We start from the raw sequence: 12,041 nt of genomic DNA on the forward strand, positions 1-12,041 counted from the left end.
AGTCTTGCCTGTGGGTGCATGGGGGTTTTAAAGCTTAAGCTACTATACAAAATTAGGAGCTTCATGGATGTTTCTATGCATTTCATTGCACTCTGCTCACGTTCACTCCATTGCCCTCTTGCCCTTTTCTTCTCTGTATATTCATGTGGTAAATCCAGATTCCACGTGAGAAAAAGCACGCAGTATCTGTCTTTGTATTGCCTCCTTTGTTCCCCTCCTAGTAACCCCTTTCTCCCACACATAAGTTCCTCTTCTATTTCTGAGTCATATGTGTGTGTGTGTCTGTGTATACACACACATGTGCATGTCCAGATTCCACATGGGAGGGAAGTGCTGTCCAGGTAGGCAGGTGTCCTTTATCCATGTCGTCCATGTCTTTGTTTCTTGCTGGAAAAAGATGCCATCAGAGGCATTTCTAGTGTTACTGGTGACTGGAAGTACCCTCTCCAGATGAAGCGACCTTATCAACTGGTCATATTAATTCTCTCAAAATCTGAGTTGATAAATGTTTACTTGGTAACAAATAAAGTCACTTTACCAGGATGACAATCTTTGTATATTAAGCAAATGAGCTGTAATTTGGTCCACAAGAGCAGATGTCTTTAATGGCACTACAGTCCAGGTTGTCATTTAAGCAAAGTCTCTCCCCGTTGTTTCTTCTTAGCACAGTGGAGACCCGTAGGCCTCTGAGTCTACCTGCTCCACTGTGTGTGAACTCCACTGCCAAAGTTACTCAGGTCACTTTCCTTGAAAGCCAGTGCGGTGACATTTGCTCTGCCACAGAAATAAGTGGACACCTGGACACAGTCTGATCTAGTCTACCTTATACTTTACCAGGGCTGGAAGCTGTTCTGTTAAAATGATGGGGCATTTGGAGAAAAACTCTTCATCTGAACACGTGTTACTGGATACCAACAGGAGGGTCTGCAGTGACCAGTCTAACTGCTTCCTTCACACGAAAGGAAACAATATCCAACACTTACTCAACACATGTCACACTCTGAGCTTAGCTGCTCTCTCCTTTACACTTCAAGTTTCCCACAATTTCATCAGCATTTTGGTCTCAGTCCTGAGGTCTCCTGTGGGCACACAAGGCTTCCCCATTAGCATAAGAAGTGTAATGCTGTTGGCCTGCTTGGTGGTATTTTATAGGTTTCATAAATAACTGAGAGAAACAAACTTTCACCACAGAGTTAAAATATTTAATGACAAAATTCGAGTTGCTGGAATAGTGAACCAACAGGACAGCTTGTCTCTGAATGAAACAAAAAGGTTAGTCACTGTTATAGAGAGTTTCTGAAAAACCAAGAGAAACACACATTAGCAGCATCACAATTCTGAAAATCAGGAGCAAAACCTGTCTTAACTAGTAGCTCTTATTTATGGCATTCTGTAAATGTTTCTACATAAATACATAATCTTTACTAGTCACAATAGTATAAAACAGCTCTCACTATAATTTTAAGCCTAACACATTAACTTACTTTTATCAGACCTTAAAAAATTAGCTACTGATGTTGTTACATTTTACAAATACATTCTTTAAAATGAAACATCAACCTGGATAACTGCATAGTTCCTGGACATTGGTATCTAATCATTTTATCGAAGAATACTACAGCTACATTCCAGAAAGAGGTGGAAACCCTGGCAAGCTCCTTTTCTTTATTATACACTATCAATATCATTTTCAAAGTCCTTCAGAGAAAGATAGCATTCCCAAAATTCATAGTGAAGTGCAGAAATAAAATAAACAAGGTAAGTCTTCTAGCAAAATAAAAAAATGACTTGGTCCCAAATGACAGGAGTCCTTTCAGCAAAGTTCTGTGGGTTAGCCTGCATTAGTGTTTCATGTTGCAGCACCTTCCATAAAAGAATAGCAACGAATTTCTGGGGGAGACTGGATCACTGAGGAGGGGCAGCAACTGCTGTCACAGGCCCTATGTTTGCTGAAGGACAAGCAGGATTCACCACAGGCCAAGGTCATGGTGATGGCTTAGAAGCTGACTGATCAGTAGAGGAAGCCCACAAAACTTCAGATGGCTTTTTTTTTTTCTAGTTCTGGCTATTTCTAACAAAAGTTAGGCCTAAAATGATCAACAGGGAGACTGGAGAGAGGGCAGGTAGAGGGCACTTACATTATAGACAGTACCTGTAAGAATTATGCTGAGGACGAAGGCTCAGCTTTCACAGTACGCATATGATCTCAGTCTCTGCCCCTTCAGAAGCAGCTTCCCCAAAGCTGTTGTCAAGTGTCAGAGCAATTTTATTGTTGAGTTGTTGGGGGGGGGAAGTTAAACTATTTCTCTCAACTTTTTTATACCAATAGTTCCAATAGCCAGCAGATGTCATGTTCCTGGCTTCTTTAAACATTCAGGGCACCAAAAGAAAAGTATAAGATGCAGTAAACATCTCCTGCCCCCTATATATATTCTACAGTTTTTCACCTGGATTATCTGCCTGAGGATTCACCAACCTGTTTGCGACAAATCCCATCCTCGTCCTAATAGTTTACCTATAATATTCCATGGACAATGTGTTCTTTTCTCAGGGATGGGTTCTTAGGAGAACTTAAGCTATTTAAATCAGCATTAGTAATCTAAAGTCATCTTATGCTGCTACATTACAGACTATAATCACACACAGACAGGTGACTCAGTAGATAGCAAAAAACGAAAGGGGTCCTGAAGACCCAGGCATCTGAAAATTCCATGCATTGCAGTGAATGACTGGCAAGTGTAGCTTGCCTCATTGCTTTATAAGGAATAAGCGTGTGTGTGTGTGTGTGTGTGTGTGTGTATTTTATGTTTAGTTTTTAACCCTCCAGAAAACAAAACTTCTACTGTCTAAGCACAGTATGACCTTGAACAACACATAATCCAAAGGTCTGGAAGAGACTGTTCAATCTGACAGCAGTGTAAAGGCTTTTAACCAGCTGCCTGTATCAGGCTAGGCAACTTGAAATTGACAAGTATGTCATCTGTCACAAAGCACATGTTAAATGACACAAAATAAACTGAAAACAACAATACTGAAACCTCCAAAACCTAGATACCAAGACACTAAAGGGTCTTTCCCAAGGGGAATGTAAGAATGTCTCTAAATTTGGGCATAGCTTTGTAAAAAGGGGGAAAAATAAAGTAGAATCTTTTCATATTATAGTCTACATAGACTTTTATCTAGACAAATTGTTATTTTTATTTGACTTTATTTATTAATGTTGTTGTTGTTCTATATATGTGTTTATATGGTGTGCACATGTATGCCAGAACACAGACGTGGAGGTTAGAGGTTCACTCTGGAGTCTGGTTACCAGGTTTATGCTTATAGGCACCTTCATCCACTGAGCCAATTCACTGACCCTAGATAAATTATTTTTTGTTAGAAATATAACTCCCCCCTATGTCAACTACTATAATCTGGGACAATGACAAAAAACAGAAACACCCATAAAGACACAGAGATTTTAAAGTAGGTTTTTCTGTAGGTCTGTACATTAAATTTTATCCTTCATATGATAATTCCAACTACTCAGACGGGAAAGAAGGAGCAGAAGTGTTTGTGCTTCAGCCAAAGTAGATTTCTATTTGTGTTTCTGATTTGTTTTGTGAATGCTTGTGATGGTTCATGCAATAAGATTAATAAGCAAAGAACAAAATCCAACGCTGTTATTCCCTTGATGAATCCATGTGTTTTCCATAGTACAGAGTTAAGTCTCAGGGTACTGAATTTTAACATTGTTTTTCAGATTAAGAGAACTAGGAGAGTAAGTGAAACCCCTCTTTGACTTTTATTTATACCCAGGACCATCATCTGATGGCACCACATGGAACTGTTTGTTGCTTAGTTTCTGAGAGAAGAAAAAAAACAAACTTTGCTAGTTTAGACCTGGCTCATTATTTGGTCTGAATTTCATATTCAAATTACAAAAACAATTTTCTTTCAAAAGGAAAGTACACACACACACACACGCACACACGCACACTGAAAAAAAAAAATGAAGCTGATGCTATTGCAACATTCCGTAGCAAGACAGGGAAATGTATACACAACATGTTGTCATTCACATTAACGTCTGGAGAGGAAAAGCCGAAACCCCTCAATGTCCTTACATCAGAAAACCAACCAAACCAAACAACAACAACAAAGAAGCAGCAGTGTAGAATTCTTGTAATGACTGCTGAACAAACTCCGCCATTTTCTTTAGAGGTTCACCAGGACAGGCAGTTTCTCAACATTTGTGCTTCATGGCAAGCTAAGGAGAGAGAGGGAGAGGGATGGTAAAAATGAGACCTTATTAACAGGGAGCTCTCGCTCGTTTCCCTTCCCACATCCAGGATGACAGATTCTATGCTTGGTGCTCACCACCGCTCTGACCCACAGTGGCTCCTGGTGGATGTGCAGTACTTCCTCAAATAGTTTACAGGACTATTTTGCCTCTTCTTTTATGTCAACTTTGTTAGTATATGTGTCTGCTGGCGGAGGATGCTGTGTGGTGTTCTTTCATCTCACTAAAGGAATGATGGAAACAAAATACAAAGGCCAACAAGTGTCTTACACCAGGGACAGGTGGATATCCAGGCGCTGGTTATGTCAGGAAGAACCCTCCAGAGGTACTTTGTAGAGGGCTTCTCCACTCCACCTAGTTCCCAAATAATCGAGACAGAGAATTCTTGGATTTGTAAGAAGCCTTAAAGCACACTAGCTGGATAGGCACCAACCCTCTAAGCTACTTTTCTATTTCCCAGCTCACACCCCAAGTGACTTGTCCTAATAGAGCCTGCTTGGGTTGTTCTGTTCCATTAGGCCAACATTCATGGCCACATCCTTATGGTCAACAGTGCCCCATTGCAACTCCCTTCTCTCCATCTTCCTCTACTCCTGCTACATCTTCTTCTTTCTCTTCGTGTCCTTGTGGTCCCTCTCTACTCCTAAGCCTGAAAACCTAAGCCCTGCCTCCTCTTTTTTGCCCAATTACAGGCTTCTAGCTATTTTATCAAATAATTAACTTTAAATTAGATACAGCAAAGTCTACACAACAAAGACCCATATACACGAGGAGTTCTCATCTAGGTGGCAACCAGATCTTGGGGGTCAGTAATTAGCATTAGAATACATAGCAGCAGACCAACCCTCATACATCCCATAATGTATGAAAACTCAAGCATTTAGCAAGACAATCTAAAATAATCTATGAAATATCCATTCTGGATTTTCAATCAGTTCCAAAGTTCCTGGCAATTAAATTGTATTATTGAGTAGGGATGGATAATAGACCTTAACTTCCAACTATTGGTGCTCTGCCTCCTCCTGGAATATGTCAATAATCCATCTTTCTAGCAAAGCCTTTAGGACTGTCAGAGTGTCATCTTGGTGGCCACAGGAGAAAGCTTAGAAGCCTGAGCTCCAACTGGGAAAAAAGGACCAATATTTCTTCATGTAAAAGAAGATGGCTGGCCATTGTCCTGGTTATTCTCTACATGGAAAATGTTAGCTAAAAGTCTTGGTAACATGTATGGTAGTGTCAGTGAGGATCTCCTCAGACCTCCTGCTAGCTGATTTTGATAGTCAACTGTCAGATGCAGAGTTTGTGAGCTCTGAGTTCATTTTGCTATACTGAGTGCTAATGCTTTTTTTTTCCCCTCCCAAACAACTCTGATAATTCCTAATAACTCCTGACATTAAAAGCGTTTAGTTGCAGACACAGTGAAATGATAGAAGTAGTCCTCTGCTTCAGACTTATCCTAGTCTTCAGCTACATTCTGGACCCCTTACTGTAGGGCCTATATTTTTGTTCTGCTTCAAGTTTTCATATATTATTTAACAATGAGGTCCATCAAATAAATACAGAGCTGTTAAGTGTTGTGCATAATGAATACCAACCGTAAATATTTGATCAAGGCTACTGTCTTGGTATTCACCGAGCTATTAGCTTTCCACTAAAGGGGCTTGTACTAGTTTACACATAGGCACTAATCTTCAGGAAGTAGCTCAAATCAGACCCTGTGCCATGGCCACCTGTAATTTGTAGAAATACATTTGGATAGGACAATTTGCTACTTAAGTCTTGTTATAGTCCAAATATTTATCTTTGCAAAAATCATGTGCCAAAACCTAACTGTTATGAGATGGCATTAGGAGACAGTCATGGGAGGTGACTGAGTCAGAAGAGCAGAGCCCTTGGAATGAATTAGAGACTCTTCCCCTTTTCACTATGATAGGACTCTCTTAGGGGTCACAGTAGGTAAGTGAATCAGAAATCAGTTCCTCACCAGGCATGGAATCTAGCATCTTGACCTTAGACTTCTTTGTGAGAAATAAATTTTTGTTTATCAACTATCAGGTGTTTTTAAAATTTTTTTCATTGTTGTTTATTTGTTTACTTTGAGTTAGCCTGCACAGACTAATAACAGCTATTTTAGCAAGAAGTGGTAATACCCTCGTTTAGAAAAGTATCTGGGAATAAAGGGTTTTAATATTAAGAGTAGAAAGAGCACTAGACTAAACAAGATTAGGAAACCAGATTATACACACTTGCTATGAGACCCTGAGCTCCAAAGAATTCCATGCCTTCCCATTGTTTTCCATGCCTGTAAAATTGCCACAGACTAACTCAGGTGCTTGCTTACTTAGTGAATATTTCACAGAAACCCCCTATCCATGATTTGTAACCTATTCTATATAATAATGATGACAAATAAATACTGATGAGAGGAACATTCTTTAAGAGGCCCATGTCTCTTCCCTTCTGGCCTGGAGGCCCAAACTGAAAAAACTGAACTGCAGCAGAGCAAACAATAGAATGGAGAGACAAGACAGAGATAGAGAGAGGGGATAGAGGAGAAAGGAAGAGGAGAAGAGAGCAAGAGAGAGAGAGAAAGAGAGAGAGTTACCCCAGAGAGGGTAATGCCTGTTGACATCCCTTCCCCTGCAAATGTGGGCTGGTACAGAAGAGGCCAGATCAACTCTCCTTACTGTGAGAAATGTCATTTGAGGATGCCTAGTGTGGGTAATGTTCTTGCCTGCTGACTCACCACCGTGGTGGGCTGTGAAAACCTGGAACACACTGCGACCTTGAATTTTTGGGGCAGGGGAAACTGCGTAAGGCTGCTTCTGTCGTGAGTTGCTCTTTCCTGATGGCTGGGACTGTGCCAAACCCACAGCTCAAGAGGGAACAACACTTCCTCATAACAGGCTAACCAAAGCTGGGGTGAGGAGGGTGCTGGGACAGGAGAGAAGGATTGTCTCTTTCTCTTTCTGCTCTAGAGGGCACCAGCACCTATGTAGCTGGAGGATGAGGTTGTATAAAAGATCTGTTCATTCTTGGATCTGGGTCATTGCAGGGGTTCTGGGGAAAAATTAGAAGAACAAGATTGTTTTCTACTTGTAATCTGGAAAGACAGGGCACACTTTCCATCAGACTTCCTTGTCCTCAGAGGAACCCTCACCTGGGATGACTGTTCTCAGCCATGTATACTGTGTTTTTCTCTTGTAAACACAGCCCCCTCTTTATGAGTCAACAGGCTACACACTTCTGTGTTGGGGTGGTAGGGGGTGAGTAGAATGCCTCTATTCACCTCAGAACCCTCTTCTCACCAGCAGGCCTGGGTGGGGCTTGGTCAGTGAATTGACATCTTCATGGTAAGCCTATACCAATGGGGCCAAATCAGCAGTTCTAGTCCCCAGGAAAGCAGCCACACCTTATCTAAAGAGGTTGACCTGCCCTGCCCACTAGGAACACTAATGAGGCTAGTAATTCATCAGCATGTACTTCAGTTCTAGAAGACTATAAGCCTCGCTCTGACACCGTATTACCCTCCCTCATACATACTCACTCATGGGCTGTACAGTGTCTCTTCTTCCCTGGGAACTACTTCCGGAGGGGAAAGCAATTAAAATGCAAACTTCTCTTGCCTAATCCATCTCCACTAAGAACAGACAACTGCTCTGCATGATTAGAGCTGGAGCACCCCTTTTGTTTGATGGTTTCCTCAACTTCTGGTCTCACAGGCAGTTTTAAGAATTGCTCTCGGAGGCGGGGCAAGATGGCAGCGCCGGGAGGACTCTCATTCTGAGGAGCAGCACAGCAGGATTGGCACAGTGACCAGCAATCAGAACTCGCGGCCATAAAACACAAGTGGTTGTGTTTCTCAGGTGAGAGGATACCCCACGGTGGGGGATTCGATCAGCTTTAACTCACCCGGCAAAACCGCGGAAGAGATCCCCGTTCCGCCAGGCGCTTGGTCGCCAGCCCAGAGCTACCCGCCAGCGCGATCTGGTCACGGTCCCAGACTGAACTGTGGGCCCACAACACCATAGACTGGATCTCCCAGTCGAGAGATAACCCCACGGAGCAGGAAACAATTGGGACCGACCCCAGGTTACCCAGACACCCCCTGGAAAAGACTCGGGTTCCGCGGGTGCCCCAGGAGCCAGCTCGGACCCAGAGCCGGGAGGGACAAAGGCGCCTGCCTGCAAAGAGCCCTGCCTGCGCGCGTGATTCGCCGCCTCAGATAGAACTGTGGGCACCAGGGCAACAGGGCACCAGACTGCGTGTCTCTGGCAGGAGGAAACCCCCAGCGGAGGGGGTCAGCAGCTCTAACGCTTAGGACACCCAGCACCAAAACACTTCCTGGACTCACGCAGACTCTAGTGCAGGCAGAAGCGCTGTGCTCTGCCGCCATTGTTGCGTTCCCCTGGGGCACTGGGACACACAGCTGCATCCTCGGACCTGCAGGAGTCAAAGAGCCATTACAGCAGCCCTCAGATACTGTGCCAGGGATCGGCCAGTTGTCCCTGGCTGGACTGCCAAAACTATAGGAATCCCTGATCCTTCAGGGGGGCTGCACCCACAGCGTCTGGACCAGAGCAGTGCCTGTAGCCGCCATCCCAGACAGAGACACACAGCTTCTGGTCCAGAGTGAGGCACCCAGCCTCCAGACCAGAACAGTGCCCCCAGGTGCCAAATCAACCTAGGTGCACATTCTCCAGGTCCAGAGCAGAGCAATCAGCCTTTGGCCCAGAGACTTGCTGAGTGCACCTCCCACTTTCTCAGACAGAACTGTGCGCCCCAGGATAACAGACTGAGTTTCCCTGTTGGAAGAAAACCCCATAGCTAGGGAATCAGCAGTTTCTTCAAGAGGACTGTACATGGAAATTTAGTGAGCAGCAGCACACTAAATTTATAACAAGAAACCCAGCAGTGGGGCAGCTGTCTTGAGAAATTTTATGGGTAAGAGGAGATCCCCCCCTGCCTAACATAGACCACAGCTACTACTCAGGGCTATAAACCTGAGGTGAGCAGTGGCATCTCCGGAGAAACACTGGCCATACAGTGACCATAACCAAAAATCAGAGAAGGACTCCTTCAGGAAAAATCATCTTCCGGCCAAGGGGATACTCCCTACCTCAGGACTCCAGGAAGCACAGAAACTAACAGCCAAAACCTAAATCAGCCCAATGGGTAGAGGTCAGCGTAAAGGCTCAACCAACAAAAGACAGAGCAATATGGCATCTCCAGAACCCAGCCATCCAGGGGCGAACAGCCCTGAACAATGCAGCATAATAGAAAATCAAGAAGAGGACCTTACATCTATATTGATGAAGAGGATAATAGAGGAGACAAATAAAATACGTAAAGAATTAGAGGAAGATAAAACCAAACAGATCATGGCTATCCGTAAAGAAATGGAGGAAGATAAAGACAAGCAAATTAGGGCCATCCGTGAAGAAATACGGGAAGATGCAGCCAAACAGCTTGTGGCCTTCAGAGAAGAAATAATTAAATCACTGAAAGAAATCAAAGAGACAGAGTTGAAGGAACTAAAAGAAAAAGAGGAAAATACAAGCAGACAGGTGAAGGAAGTAAACAAAACAACTCAAGACCTGAAGATAGAACTAGAAAAATTAAAGAAAACACAAATGGAGGAAATAATGGAGAGGAAGAATTTAGGGAAGAAAACAGGAACTACAGAGGTAAGCATAACCAACAGAATACAAGAAATGGAAGAAAGAATCTCAGGTGTAGAAGATACAATGGAAGAAATCGATGTATCTGTCAAAGAAAATGTGAAATCCAAAAAATTCCTGACACAGACCGTCCAAGAAATCCAAGACAATATGAAAAGACAAAATTTGAGAATAATAGGAATAGAGGAAAAAGAAGACTCCCTTCTCCAAGGCCCAGAAAATATTTTCAACAAAATCATTGAAGAAAATTTCCCCAAGTTAAAGGAGAAGCCAATAAGGATACATGAGGCCTACAGAACACCCAACAAATTTGACCAGAAAAGAAAATCCTCCCGCCACATAATAATCAAAACAGGAAGTATACAGAACAAAGAAAAAATACTAAAAGCTGCAAGGGAAAAAGGCCAAGTAACATATAATGGCAAACCCATTAGAATCACACCTGACTTTTCAACAGAAACTATGAAAGCCAGAAGGGCCTGGACAGATATCATGCAGACCCTAAGAGAACACAGATGTCAACCCAGGCTACTATACCCTGCAAAACTCTCAGTCCTCATAGACGGAGAAAACAAGATATTCAATGACAAAAACAAATTTCAACAATACCTACACACAAATCCAGCATTACAGAAGACACTGGAAGGGAAAATACAACCCAAGAAAATTAGCTTCTGTCAAGAAAACACAGGAAATAATTAACCTTACTACAGCAAAACAAAAAGCAACCAAGCACACAAACTTATGAACACAGCCAACATCAAAATCAAAGGATCTAACAGCCACTGGTCATTAATCTCTCTCAACATCAATGGACTCAACTCTCCAGTAAAAAGACACAGATTAACAGAATGGATACGTAAACAAAACCCAGCAATCTGTTGCATACAAGAAACACACCTAAGACACAAAGATAGACATTACCTGAGGGTAAAAGGTTGGAAGATGACTTTCCAAGCAAATGGACCCAAGAAACAAGCAGGAGTAGCCATTCTAATATCTGATAAAATAGACTTTCAACCAAAAATAATAAAAAGAGATGAGGAAGGACACTTCATACTCATCAAGGGAAAATTCCACCAGGAAGACATCACAATCCTGAACATCTATGCCCCAAATACAAGAGCACCCACATTTGTAAAAGAAACATTGATAAAATTTAAACCACATATAGATCCCCACACATTAATAGTGGGAGACTTCAACACCCCACTCTCGACAAAGGACAGGTCAACAAAACAGAAATTAAACAAAGAAACAATATCTCTGACAGAGGTCATGAAGCAAATGGACCTCACAGACATCTACAGAACTTTACACCCAAACACAAAAGAATTTACCTTCTTCTCAGCACCTCATGGAACCTTCTCCAAAATAGACCATATAGTTGGTCACAAAGCAAGCCTCAACAGATACAAGAAGACTGAAATAATCCCTTGTATCCTGTCTGATCACCATGGAATAAAGCTGGACTTCAACAACAACAGAAATAGCAAAAAGCCTACACACTCATGGAAACTGAACAACTTGTTACTAAATGACAGCTGGGTCAGGGAAGAAATAAAGAAAGAAATTAAAGCCTTTCTAGAACTCAATGAAAATGAAGACACAACATACCCTAACTTGTGGGACACAATGAAAGCAGTGCTAAGAGGAAAGTTCATAGCACTAAGTGCCTTCAAGAAGAAATTCGAGACAGCTCATTCAAGCAACTTAATGGCCCACTTAAAAACCCTAGAAAAAGAAGAAGCAGACACACCAAAAAGGAGTAGACGGCTGGAAATAATCAAACTCAGGGCTGAAATCAATCAATTAGAAACAAATAAAACAATTCAAAGAATCAATGAAACCAAGAGCTGGTTCTTTGAGAAAATCAACAAGATAGACAAACCCTTAGCCAAGCTAACTAAAAGGCAGAGAGACACCACCCAAATCAACAAAATCAGAAATGAAAAGGGGGACATAACTACAGACACTGAGGAAATCCAAACAATCATTAGGACTTACTTCAAAAGTCTATATGCCACAAAATTTGAAAATCTAAATGAAATGGACAATTTTCTTGATCGATT

General features: G+C 42.2%; 1 protein-coding gene across 2 annotated transcripts in view; it reads right to left on the reverse strand.

Annotated features, from left to right (window-relative positions):
- Positions 1–1,180: 1,180 nt before the first annotated feature.
- Positions 1,181–12,041, reverse strand: part of Stxbp6 (syntaxin binding protein 6) — a 275,222-nt gene continuing 264,361 nt past the window's right edge. For both annotated transcript variants that reach the window (XM_055616919.1, XM_055616918.1), the window contains exon 6: positions 1,181–4,255. In XM_055616919.1, the coding sequence (XP_055472894.1) occupies positions 4,232–4,255 (24 nt within the window). In that variant the 3' untranslated portion in view covers positions 1,181–4,231. The remainder of the gene's footprint in view (positions 4,256–12,041) is intronic.

The sequence above is a fragment of the Psammomys obesus genome, unplaced genomic scaffold (genome assembly GCF_907164565.1).
Source record: "Psammomys obesus unplaced genomic scaffold, mPsaObe1.curated_primary_1811, whole genome shotgun sequence".
NCBI lineage: Eukaryota > Metazoa > Chordata > Mammalia > Rodentia > Muridae > Psammomys > Psammomys obesus.